The sequence below is a fragment of the Phocoena phocoena genome, chromosome 1, assembly GCF_963924675.1.
Source record: "Phocoena phocoena chromosome 1, mPhoPho1.1, whole genome shotgun sequence".
Taxonomy (NCBI): domain Eukaryota; kingdom Metazoa; phylum Chordata; class Mammalia; order Artiodactyla; family Phocoenidae; genus Phocoena; species Phocoena phocoena.
The window spans coordinates 164006466-164019547 of record NC_089219.1 but is presented as its reverse complement, the minus strand read 5'-3'; the positions used below and the strand labels follow the sequence as shown (position 1 = coordinate 164019547).

Below are 13082 nucleotides of genomic sequence, written 5' to 3'. Positions count from 1 at the left end.
AATCCCTTTTTGTCCTGACAGCTTTCCTTCCCCCATCATCTGACTCTAAAGTGCTCTTCTCCCCTCAGCTACAGTTTTTGCCAATCTTAGGACTCCAAAGGACATCTTTCCTTCCCTCTTCCAAGTGCTACTTCCCTGTGCAAAGCAATGCTTCCAGAGATTATAAGCCCCATGAGGGCTTGTGTTGTTCACTGCTGTCTTCCAGCACCCAGAACTGTGCCAGGCACAGTTGGCACCCAATAAATATTCACTCAGTGAGAAAACTTCCAGAAGCCACTAGGTAGGTAACCAGGCACCTACCTAGGTGCTAAACGTACTTGATCCTACAACTAGAAAAAACTTGTGGCCTATCTTCACACAAATAAATATCACTCCTATTTTATATATGGACAGCTGAGTAGGTTCAGATAATCCAAGATCAGAACTATTTCACCTAAAATAGTCTTTCCTGTCCTTAAAAATATTTTGAAGACAAAAAATAGAAGCTATGGAAAAATCTAGCATATAAAGAGAACGTTACCAGTGTCATTTAACATTTCTTGAAGATATGATGAGTTTAATTGATGTACAACAGCCTTCCTGGAAAACTCCTGGAAAAAAACCCAACAAATATTTTGGTTTCCTCAAAACAAAACATAAAAACAAGCAAAGAAACCTCTTCTTGGCCCGAATTATAGGAAGTCTTTGCTGGCAGCTCAGCCTAAGCTCTTTTGCATACATGCTTTTAGGAGAGGCTTGCAGATTGCATGTATTCTGCAGAGCAACCACACACACTTAACATTCATTAAATAATAATGAAACAGGAGGCCTGGATTTTTTTTGGTTTCTCCTGGGTCTCTTCATCACTCAAGTGTCCTTGGACAAATCTACTCCCTCTCTCATATCTGATTTCCATATATCCGTTTCAGGATAATCTTTCATATCTGATTTCCATATATCCATTTCAGGATAATGTTTATGACTAAGATGCTTTATAAGATCTTCAGACTACCAGTAGTAGTTATGCCCTCCATCTATGAAATTTATCTCCTTCACTATCCTATGGGATGTCTTCATGACACTTCTATTGAAAACCCTCACACATGGTTGCGAGTGCTGTCAAAACCATCTAGGGACGGTACAGATAGTCTAAGGCCAATGAGCTGACAACGTGGATGACTTGAACCTGAAGTCTGTTTCCTATGCTACTGAGAATTGGAAAATGGATAAATGTGATAATCCCCAAACCACGTTTTCCTTATTTCTGCCGTTTTCCGCCGCATCTAAACTATGCAGAAGCTGCTGACAACACTTGACTATCCAGTATTTCGCAATTCTACCGAATACTGAAAAGGTTAAAAGGCCGAACTTGCTAGTAGGACAAGCTGTCAGGACTGGTAGTGAGGCTCTGGTGCAGTTAGCTGTGTATTCCACACATTGTTTTAGAGGCTTACAAAATACAGCCATCTTGCATCAGGCATCCCGGCCCAGGAAGAAGGCGAGCCCCGGCCCCTCGGCCCTGGAGATGCCACCTGAGCGGGGCCGGGCGTCCTAGGTGGCAGAGCCCTTGCGGACTGCCTACAGCCCGCACCGCGGGGCCCGCCACGGCCCGGGCCGGTGTGTTGAGCGACTAAAGTTGTCTACGGGCGGGCCGGCCGCACCTGGCCCGGAGAGAGACCGTGAAGACTGCAGTCCAGCAGCCCTGCCAGCGGCTAGAGCAGCCCCATCCGAAAGTGGACGTGGGACGCTAGGCTGCTATTTGCAAGCTTCCGGTTGGGTACTGTTTTCAACTGGGGTGCACCGACCCGACCGGCGGTGCCCTCCTCCCCGCCCCCACGCCGCCCGGGGCGCCTCGGGGACGCGCGCCTGGGCCCGCGCCGGAGCTGGGCGCCCCCTCCCTCGCCCTCCCCGCCGCGGCCTGAGACGCCCGCAGGCCGGGTGTTCACCGACCGCGCCTCCTCCCGCCCGCTCCTCCCCCCTCACTTCCCCCTCGGCGCCCCAAACCCGGGCTTCCCGAGTGCCAAGACGTGTGCGCACGGAGCAGGGTGGGAGTGCGGGGCCGGAGAGTCGGAGTTAAAACGGGGGCGGGCGGACGGCCTTCTCGGCCGGAGCCGGCGGCCCTTCGGCGTGTCTTTTGTGTTTGTACACACACTGCGCGAGGCGGCCGGGAGGAGGGAGCGGGCGGCGCGCGGGGGAGGGGCGAGCGCGCGCCAGCGAACGGGCGCGTGGGGGGAGGGGCGGAGGCGGGGCGCGAGCGAGGGGCGGGGGCGGGGCCGAGCCTTCCCTCCATTGTGTGTGATTGGTTGGCGCGCGGCGCGGGGGCGGGGCGGCGCGTGTTGGGGGATAGCCTCGGTGTCAGCCATCTTTCAATTGTGTTCGCTGCCGCCGCCGCGCCGCTGTCGCTCTCCGACGCCAGCGCCGCCTCTAGCTCGCTGAGCTCCAGCCGAAGGAGAAGGGGGGTAAGTTTCCCCGTCTGCCCGCTTACCCGGAACCGAGCCCCGCTTGCCGTCAACCCCGGGCCGGGCCCCGGCGGTGCGGTGAGGGGACCCACGGTCCCTCCGGCTTGGCCCACAAACTTTTTGGCCCAGAAATGGAGGTGAGGAGCGAGTTTCCCTCACCCCTCAGGCGACGGCGGCTCCGGCGGCTCCCCAGTCTCTCGCCGCCTCAGCCCAACAGCAGCAACCGCCGCGTCGCCGAGCCTGCTCTCCCTCCCCGCGCCCCTGGCTCCTCTTTCTTCGGTGAAATCCCGCCCGCCGCCCCTTCCCGGAACCCCAGACCTTCACCACGACCCGCGCGGGCCTCTTAACTACCGCCCCCGGACCCCGGACCCCAGTTTTCGAGCGGGAAAAGGGTGGAAATCGCCGCTGCTTCCCACCCTGGGGTAACTCGCTTTTTGCTGCCTCCCCACAGTTGTTGCTAAGCTTCACCATCTTGTCTCTCTTCTCTGGTCACCGACCATATTTTTTCCCCCGTTTCTCTCTTCCCCATTTGAAAAAGGAGGAAAATTTTTTAAAGAGAAACATTTTTTTCTCCTTTTTTAGAGAAGCGGAAACTTGATGCATTTGAAATGCACAAAAAAAACTTTTGCATTTTGGAGGGCGGCACGTGGCAGGGGATCGGGCTATTTTCGAGCGATTTGGTGTTTTGTCTCTTTGGTAGGGAATCGGATACGTTTTGCGATTGTTTCCATTTTGTTCTGGTCTGGGAGCCGAGTTTGTGCCTGCGCGAGACGCTGGGAGCGAGGCGGGCAGGCTGGGGGACCCTGTGCCGAGGGGCCGGAGGAGGCGAAACCAAAAGTTTATGTGGTGCTTGGGGTGGACTGGTCGGCCGGTCCCGTGCGTTAATTAAAGCCTGGGTGCGGGGCACTTTTTTTTTTTAATTTCACTGCGAAGCTTCTGAGGACTGGACGCCAGGACGGTGCTTTGTAGAATGCACGCTGGTGGTAGCTGTTGTTCCTCTCTTGTTTTTTGAGACGCCTTTTTGTCAACAGAACTGTAGAGATGCAGAAGCAGGAATGTTTTCAGATATTTACAGCAGTCTATCAACTGCCAGACGTAAGGGGGGGTCGGCGGGGGGGGGTGACCAAAACCTTTTTTGCTGTAATTTGACTCGACCTTTCCGTGGTTTGTGGCTTCGTTCTTTTGACTTGTTAGTGGATCGAATATTTACAGACATTTCTAATTTCTACTTTAATTAAAGAAACTGAAGTGAAGGCTGTCAGGGGTCTTTTTGTTTTGCCGTTTATCGCTCAGATTTGGCATTTTTGAGAGATGGTTGGTGTTAACGCTAACAATTTTCTAGTACTACAGTTTGTTTCAGGAAGTCATATTTGGGTGGTAGACGTAATCTGCACACTTTAAAATTATGTAACATTACAGACATTCTTTTTTTATACTGATCATAATTTCCAGATTTTTTTTTGGGGGGGGGCGGTGGTAATGGCAGGAAAACTTGTATGTTTGTTAGTTGCATATGGTGATTTTTGTGTTTTGATGCTGGTAGGTAAGGAGGTCTTTATACCATGGCTCGTACAAAGCAGACTGCCCGCAAATCGACCGGTGGTAAAGCACCGAGGAAGCAACTGGCTACGAAAGCCGCTCGCAAGAGTGCGCCCTCTACTGGAGGGGTGAAGAAACCTCATCGTTACAGGTATTAAAACAAGAGGAGGGAAAAAATGGGACAAAGCCTATCTCCCGAAGCAGTATCTATATAATTTAATAAAAAGATGTATAATTATACTTTTTGCTTTAGAGAAACTAATAATTTTTCCTTTTGAATATTTACTAATACTTTAAAATATATATATATATATATATATATATATATATATATATATATATATATAATTTAGTGTTAGGTTTTATTGGGAACATGTTTAATTTTGAAGCCATGATCCTGCCCATAGCCCAGAGGAGAGGTTGTATCACTAATAACGTTAATGGGATAGGGTAACATTTTATTTAGCTGTTAGGTGTAATGTATATTTTTTAAATAGTAAAGTGTTTTTAAATACATTTTTGAGGATACTCTTTCTCTTGGTAAAGTAATTTAATCAAGATTGGGGGTCATTTTGTTTTAGGTAAGTCCTTCATTTACTTGAATTGGTTTATTTCCTTCTGTTAGCACAGTTTTGAACTAACCTGATCAGTGTTGTTAAGGGCATCTGCCATTAGAGGGCAGAAGTTGTCTGTATTTAGGTGCCTTCCGCAAATGATTTTACAGTTAGCCTAAAATAAAAGTGGAAGAAATAAGTCAGAATTGAGGTAAATTTCTTGCTTAAAATTAGTTTTAAAAAGAAAGAAAGAAAGAAAGAAAACTTCCATATAGAAGATACACCATAAAAGAGTATTCACATTTAATCATTCATGAGGGATGTGCAGTGTTCAAAGGTATTCTGGGAAATCACACTTAAATGCCATAAGTGTATTTTTTAAAGGAAACTCATTGGGTTGTGCTGGTAGGTCTTTTAGAAGAATTGGGGGTGCCAGTGGGAAGAAGGAGAGTGCTGCCAAATTGAGAAGAGTCTGAACAATTTTGACCTCTTTATTTGTGGCCTAGTACTTTCCCAAGTTGTAATTATAACAAGTTAGTGATATATATGTTAAAGAGGAAGAAAATAAAGGGGACTTTGATTAAACCCCCCTGCCAGGAATCTACTTTAATATCATGCTTTTTGCTTTAAAGGATTGTTGTGTTACTCTTAACAGACTTGAATATTCGGGTCATAAATTAAGAAGTGAAATTTGATACAGAAGCTGAAGAATAGTTGGGTGATTTATTTTTTGAAAAGTGACTGCGTCTTTTTAAAGCTGATGACCACTCTTTTATGTTTTTTATGTATTTGGTAACCGTGTCTTTATTGTGTTTTGTTTTTAAAGGCCTGGTACTGTGGCACTCCGTGAAATTAGACGTTATCAGAAGTCCACTGAACTTCTGATTCGCAAACTTCCCTTCCAGCGTCTGGTGCGGGAAATTGCTCAGGACTTCAAAACAGATCTGCGCTTCCAGAGTGCAGCTATTGGTGCTTTGCAGGTAAAATGGCAGGTGGGAAGGGCTCTAGGAGTTGGCCGTTCCTGCTTTGTACCAAGAACAATTCTAAATCTTTGCATATGCTTGTTAAATTTAATCATCACAAGCGGATGAGGTAGGTCTTATCTATTTCACTGTTAAGATGTCAGAAAGGTTAAGTTGCTCAAGGTCATACAAGCAGACATAAGATTTTAAAATTTTAGACGTTGCAGTGTTTAAAGGGAAAAAGAACCTTCTGGTTTGGCTTACAGTTGCTGCAGGACATCAAGAAGTCATGGGGCTAAAGGTAATTGGTAATTAGTTTCAAACAGTGACTGATATAAAAGGAATGTTAGAATAAATGGCTTCCTGGGCCTGAAGAGGCAGTTGCAAGTGGAGAGAACATAATATCTGGGATGGGAACAGGCAGCATAAAAGAACTATGCATTGAGGTAAAAGAAGCATGAGTGGTAGTTAGGATTAGGTTGACGATAAGGAGAAAAAGATACTAGGCTTGTAAAGAGAAATTGGAAGACTTGTAGTTTGCTAAAGGGGATTATGTATGGATTTCCACTTAAATGGGAAACATAGTGAATTTATTCTTAGCTCCAGTGTGTCAGAACTTTGAGAAGTACTGTTTTAGCTGTGGTTGTCTATTTGAAATACTGGTGGTTTGTGCCAAGATTAAAACTTGAAATGCCCACAAGTAAGATATTTGATTAGGTATGTGGGTATAATTAACATCAATGACTTAAGTAACCTATAATGTTAACGAGTTTGGCATTCATTGTAACTCAAAGTATGGTAAGACTGCCACCTCCTTCAGAGCGTGGGGTTAGAGGTGATTAAAATTGCAGATTGCTAGGCACCTCCACAGACCTGAATCGGAATCTCTTTTGGGGGAGGGTCCAGAATCTACATACACTCCATTGGAGGATTTTTCAAGGCTGCTGTTGCCAAGCTTTTCCTTTATGTGTGAGGGAGATTTGATAGGTGGATTCAACCCTGAAGTGTAATTGGTTGAGCTGTTTCTATGGTTAGTCTGAACTTCATTTGATTGGTAAATTCCAGGAGTAGGCATCCATTAAATTCTCAATGAATTGAAATTACTGAAATTTCAAACTACTAAAATCTTCCAGTGCTGTTATTTAAAACCCTTATCTTCTGTTTTAATCATTGACTATCTTTAGATCCCATTTTGTTTTATTACTGTAATTGCTAATCACATTTTCCCCACTAATTTTAAATATAGAAATATTATTGATATTCTCAAGCATTGATCTAAAGCTGCCAATTTTGTTTTGTAGTTAGAGTTAGCAGGGCTCTGCTTAAAGAACACACTATACTTGAAAGTCCAACATTGTTGAGCTTAAGTGTCAATGATAGAGCTTTGTAAATTGATTACTAAACAGTCTGAGTAAAAGACTATTGTTTTTTAAAATTCATGTCTAAACTTCCACATTGCTGTTATTAAGGTGTGTGTTTTATATTTGTCAGTAAATGTGGTTGTATTGGTTTTGAGCAAAATGTTCAATTCTGCCTGTAGTACTCTGCATTAGGTAGCTCTTTATTGGAAGAGTAATCTTTGTTAGAAGTTTATTTTGTTTTGTGTTGCTGTTTTTATACATCAGTTCTCTTAAAGATACAGAGATGGAGAATTTGCTAATGGAAATAGGGCAATAGAAGAGAGCAGTTGAAATAGAATTCCAAAAGTCACTATTTTTGCCTTTAGAATTACACAGTTTACAACTTTTCTAATACAACTAAATGAGGAGGGGAGAGAATTTAGTCTAGGTTTGCCATAGATAATCAAGAATTAGCTAACTTGAAATTTAGCCTTTGCCCCTAATATCTGAGAGTTTGAACTGAGGTATCATGTTAAAAATGGACATTGGTGGTTTGAAGTGGTGGAAGAGTCAGATATTGAATATACTCAAAATGTTGTAAATTAACATTTTCTTCCAGTTATAAGATACTTTTTCTTTTGCTGTTATCAAAATTACGTTCACTGGGCTATAAGTTAATGTGTCAGTCTTTAATTCCTATCATAGCCTTAATGTTTAGGAGACTTTGGGACACTAGCACTAGAATTAGAAATATGAGTCATGGTTAAATTGCCTATGAGTATTGACTCTTCTCCCAGAGCTGACCAGACACAACTCTATAAAACCTATAGCCAGGTTGTAAGATGGCAGTTGAGAGGCCCAGCTGCTACATGCCACATTTGAGTAGTACTAGGGGAGCCAGTAGATCATTATTCCACTCTTAAATGGTCTCAGAATTGCAGGACCTGTTGGCTTGTCCATATAGCAGCTCATAGTGCTGTTGTTTTGCAGAAGCCTTCTAGATTTGCATAATCCTGAGATACGCTGGGTGAAACAAAAAAGAAACTAGTTTCTTTCTTGAGGAACTTCAGTCCTAGTATCTGATGTGTGTTGCAGACCCGTAAGAGTAGGTAGGCTACAGTATGCTGTGTTTCCTAAATTTTTTACCTATTTCTAGAGTATCCCAAGAATTAATCCCCGAACATTAAGGACTTTTGCTTTTAATATATTCTTTGGAATAGGTAAGATACACGGAACTAATTGCATAGAAAAGATGCAAATTTCGGGAATTCCCTTGTGGTCCAGCGGTTAGGATTCCACGCTTTCACAGCTGAGGAGCCGCATTCAATCCTTGGTCAGGGAACTGTCCCGCAGCCACATATCCTGGCCAAGAAGAAAAAAGGAAAAGATGCAAATTTCATTTAGGGTTAGAGATCTCTGTTAAGTAATTTAAGGGCATTAAAAGATGGCTAGTATACAAGGCCATTATGATTGCCAAGGAATTAGGAGTTCAAAGTTACCTGCACCTGGGAACCAGGGGCAGGAGGAGTGTTTGCTTTCTCCTTCATGGAATAATCTTAGGTAGTCTATAAAGGGTAGGTAAATAAGACTTAGCTCTTGATAACAAATGCTGCAGAAAGACATGTAGGGATAGTAAACTTCAGGTAAAAGAGATTTTTATAGAAGAGAGAGATTAGGCTAAAAAGAATGAAAATATAAATGTAGGAAATAATTTTTTTCATAAGATAGAATAACGTAAACCATTTGAATTAATTGTTGCTGTGTTCTTTTAAAAGCAGAATCTCAAGTTTTATTGGCAAAGTCAAAATGTTTGTAAAAAGCAAAACTGGTTCTTCCCATCTCTGTATCTTGTGCGTTACGTAGTATTGTGGGGCTTGAATTGCTCAAGTATTCTGTGTATTTCCCTTTTAGTTTTATTACCTAGAGTTTCCAAAATGGAAATAATTTTTTTAATTAGGACAAAAATAGCAATTACAAAAATCTGGTTTTTTTTCCCCTAAATATATCTCAAACAGAGAAATAACTTGCTTATAGAGAAGCCAAATATCGTCTTTCATTTAGTGTGTTCCTAATCCGCTGAAACAGTTGGACTGATGACTGGTAAAACAGTAGGTTCATTTCAAAATGAGTAAGCAGATGTTTTAACCTAGACTAAAGGATTCTTCAGCTTTTCAGACAGCTGTAAGATGTACTCACAATTTAAGAGTTAATTATAAGTAGAAGCTCCCGTTTTTTCCTCTTCACATGCCAAGTGTTGGTGAATGATTCATGTAGCTACCAGTTTTTGAGTGAAAGTAGGGATAAGAAGATGCCTTCAGAAAAGTCTTAAGAAAAACCAGAGGGATCAGTGTTAATGCTGGGAGGTAGCAAAAATGCCATTACAGATAGGGGTGCATAGAGGAAGGTGCAGTTAGTGGGGGGCATGGGGGCATATCTCAGCAAAGTAGGTCAATGTATGTAAGTAAGACACAAATCTGGTGTGTTCTGGGACCCAGTAGCACTCTAGTGGTAAAACTGAGGTTTTAAAGGAAAGGTAGATGAGGACCATATGATGGAAACCAGTGGTCAAACAGATATAATGAAGTGTGAGTAAGATTCAGAAAAAGGACACAGCAGGGTAGGAGAGTATATTACTTTGGATTAGATACATGATTCCATTTATCTTAGGATGAGAATGAATGTTAGAATTTAAGTTGGATTTTTTGCTTTACTCAAGACACATTTCAGTTTACTAAAAATCACATATAACATTAAAAAAATTAAACTTTTTTAGTAGTGAAATTATTTGACTTGTATTATTTGATAAAGACTTGAGTTTTCACTTTCATAAGCTGCCTTTCAGCCTCGTCGCACAGATTTTAAAATGTAAGCATTTGGTAAAATAGTCAACATCTTCTGAAGTAGGTTTTTAAAGGCCTCAAAAACCTCATCTTTTTAACTGATACAGATGTAACTTAACTATTGTTAATATTTTTTTCTTTATTCCTGTTGTAGGAGGCAAGTGAGGCCTATCTGGTTGGCCTTTTTGAAGACACCAACCTGTGTGCTATCCATGCCAAACGTGTAACGATTATGCCAAAAGACATCCAGCTAGCACGCCGCATACGTGGAGAACGTGCTTAAGAATCCACCATGATGGGAAACATTTCATTCTTTAAAAAAAAAAAAAAAAAAAAAAAATCTCTTCCTGTTATTGGTAGTTCTGAACGTTAGATTTTTTTTTTTTTTTCCCCGTGGGGTCAAAAGGTACCTAAGTATATGATTGCAGGTGGAAAAATGGGGGACAGAAATGAGGTATTGGCAGTTTTTCCATTTTCATTTGTGTGTGAATTTTTAATATAAATGCGGGGACATAAAGCATTAATGCAAGTCAAAATGTTTCAGTGAACAAGTTTCAGCAGTTCAACTTTATAACAATTATAAATAAACCTGTTAAATTTTTCTGGACAATGCCAGCATTTGGATTTTTTTAAAACAAGTAAATTTCTTATTGACTGCAACTAAATGGTGTTTGTAGCATTTTTATCATACAGTAGATTCCATCCATTCACTATACTTTTCTAACTGAGTTGTCCTATATGCAAGTACATGTTTTTAATGTTGTCTGTCTTCTGTGCTGTTCCTGTAAGTTTGCTATTAAAATACATTAAACTATACCTGCTTTTGGTCTTTACTATCAACCTTATCTGTACAATTAACTTACTTGAAATTTCCATATTCAGAAGAATTTTAGTATCAGGTATTTTGTCACTTTTTATCTGAAACTGTTGAGGAGGAAAGTATAAGCTTTGTATGGGAAGGAAACTGGAGCTACTGGCTTTCCTCAAATTTTTAAAAATTTAAAGATGGTATTTCTGTTTTCCAAAACCAGAGTTTGACTATGGATATGTGTACTTTTAACCAGCAATTCCCAAACCTAGCTGGCCAGCAGAATCACATGAAAATAGTTAAATCTGTATAAGTAGTGAAAGTACATTTATAAACATAATCTCTGTTATTAAACTTTGAATAATGGTAATTTAACTGCAAATGTAACAGTCTTCAGTTCAAAAATTGGTGCATCAGAGAGCTGGCTATTTTAAGATATTGTATATTAACCCTGAAGTTATTAATCAAGCACCTATAGTTCATTCTTAGCACTGTGTTTTATTTAGCATTGGGGTGATTAATGTGAAATGAGGATGGTGAACCTTTTAAGACTTACAACATTTCTTATTAGAGAAATACAAATCAAAACTACAATGAGGTATCACACCAGTCAGAATGGCCATCATTAAAAAATTGTCTACAAACAATAAGTGCTGGAGAGGGTGTGGAGAAAAGGGAACCCTCTTGCACTGTTGGTGGGAATGTAAATTGATACAGCCACTATGGAGAACACTGTGGAGGTGCCTTAAAAAAACTAAAAGAATTACCATATGGCCCAGCAATCCCACTACTGGACACATACCCTGAGAAAACCGTAATTCAAAAAGAGTCATGTACCACGATGTTCATTGCAGCACTGTTTACAATAGCTGGGTCATGGAAACAACCTAAATGCCCATGGACAGACAAATGGATAAAGAAGATGTACATATGCACAACAGAATATTACTCAGCCACAAAAAGGAACAAAATTGGGTCATTTGTAGAGACATGGATGGACCTAAAGACTGTCATACAGAGTAAGTCAGAAAGAGGAAAACCATATATTAACACAGATATGTGGAATCTAGAAAAATGGTACAGATGAACTGGTTTGCAAGGTAGAAATAGAGACACAGATATAGAGAACAAGTATGGACACCAAGGGGGGAAAGCAGGCGGGGAGGGGGTGGTGGTGTGATGGATGGGAGATTGGGATTGACATATATACACTAATAGGTATAAACCAGAAAACTAACAAGAACTTGCTGTGTAAAAAATAAAGTTCAAAACAAGGGGGCTTCCCTGGTGGCGCAGTGGCTAAGAATCCACCTGACTGGGACATTGGTTCGAGCCCTGGTTGGGGAAGATCCCACATGCCGCGGAGCAGTGAAGCCTGTGCGCCACAACTACTAAGCCTGCGCTCTAGTGCCTGTGTGCTACAACTACTGAAGCCTGTGTGCCTAGGGCCCGTGCTCCACAAGAGAAGCCGCTGCAATGAGAAGCCCGCGCACCGCAACAAAGAGTAGTCCCTGCTTGCTGCAACTAGAGAAAAGCCCATGCGCAGCAACAAAGACCCAATGCAGCTGAAAATTTATTAATTAAAAAAAAATTCAAAACAAAAACAGACACATGCTCCCCCAGTGTTCCTTGCAGCACCGTTTACAACAGCCAGGACATGGAAACAACCTAAATGTCCACTAACAGAGGAATGGATAAAGCAGATGTGGCAAATATATTCAGTGGAATATTAGCCATAAAAAGGAACGAAATTGGGTGATTTGTAGAGATGTGGATGGACCTAGAGGCTGTCATACAAAGTGAAGTAAGTCAGAAAGAGAAAAACAAATATTGTATACTAACGCATACATGTGGAATCTGAAAAAATTGGTATAGACGATCTTATTTACAAAGCAGAAATAGAGACACAGATGTAGAGAACAAATGTATGGATACCAAGGGGGGAGGGGCGTGGGATGAACTGGGAGATTGGGATTGACATATATACGCTATTGATACTCTGTATAAAATCGATAACTAATAAGAACCTACAGTATAGCACAGGGAACTCTGACATTAGTTGTAGCATATGAGTGAAGCTGCTCTGGAAGTGAACTGAGATGTATTAATCAATGGGCTAAGAACAGATTCATGTCAATAAGATGTAACATTGGGCTTATAAACATAAACATCGGTGTTAAGCTCCTTTTTAGCAGTAACTTCATTTTTAGATTTTAGGTCATTGTAAAGTCACTGAGAAATATAAGATTTTTTGAGAGCCTGTTTCTAATTTGTTGACATGGTATCCTAGTTTTAGTGTGGTCGTTTGTATAGGCTTCTACAGGCAGGCACTAGTATTACTTGGAGTATTGGCAGGAGCATATGTTCACTGCAGTATAAGCTACTAAGAGCCAATTGAAGTATGTTTGATACAAAATAGATGAACTTGGCACTCAAAGCAGGTACACAGATGTCTGATGAATGTACTGAGCTTGTCTCAGTATACCATGGTCTGTTACTACTTGACATGTATTCTCTTGTTCCTATAAGGTAGGTAACTCTTTCCTACTTAACTAAAGAGGCAATGAAATTTGGGAGGATTATTCTTATTTGACTAGGGTC

The 13082-nt window shown here is 41.5% G+C and overlaps 1 protein-coding gene across 1 annotated transcript; it reads left to right on the top strand.

Annotated features, from left to right (window-relative positions):
- Nucleotides 1-2344: 2344 nt before the first annotated feature.
- Nucleotides 2345-10489, top strand: H3-3A (H3.3 histone A). The gene is made up of 4 exons (XM_065898193.1): nucleotides 2345-2442; nucleotides 3982-4128; nucleotides 5358-5511; nucleotides 9828-10489. The coding sequence occupies exons 2-4, from the start codon at nucleotides 4001-4003 to the stop codon at nucleotides 9954-9956; spliced, it is 411 nt and encodes a 136-aa protein (XP_065754265.1). The 5' UTR covers nucleotides 2345-2442; nucleotides 3982-4000; the 3' UTR covers nucleotides 9957-10489.
- Nucleotides 10490-13082: the final 2593 nt, after the last annotated feature.

Bases quoted from the DNA above. Each gene is read 5' to 3' on its own strand.
- H3-3A (XM_065898193.1), top strand. From the start codon at position 4,001: ATGGCTCGTACAAAGCAGACTGCCCGCAAATCGACCGGTGGTAAAGCA. The intron at 4,129-5,357 runs GTATTAAAACAA...TTGTTTTTAAAG, and splicing joins AAGAAACCTCATCGTTACAG to GCCTGGTACTGTGGCACTCC. The intron at 5,512-9,827 runs GTAAAATGGCAG...TTCCTGTTGTAG, and splicing joins CAGCTATTGGTGCTTTGCAG to GAGGCAAGTGAGGCCTATCT.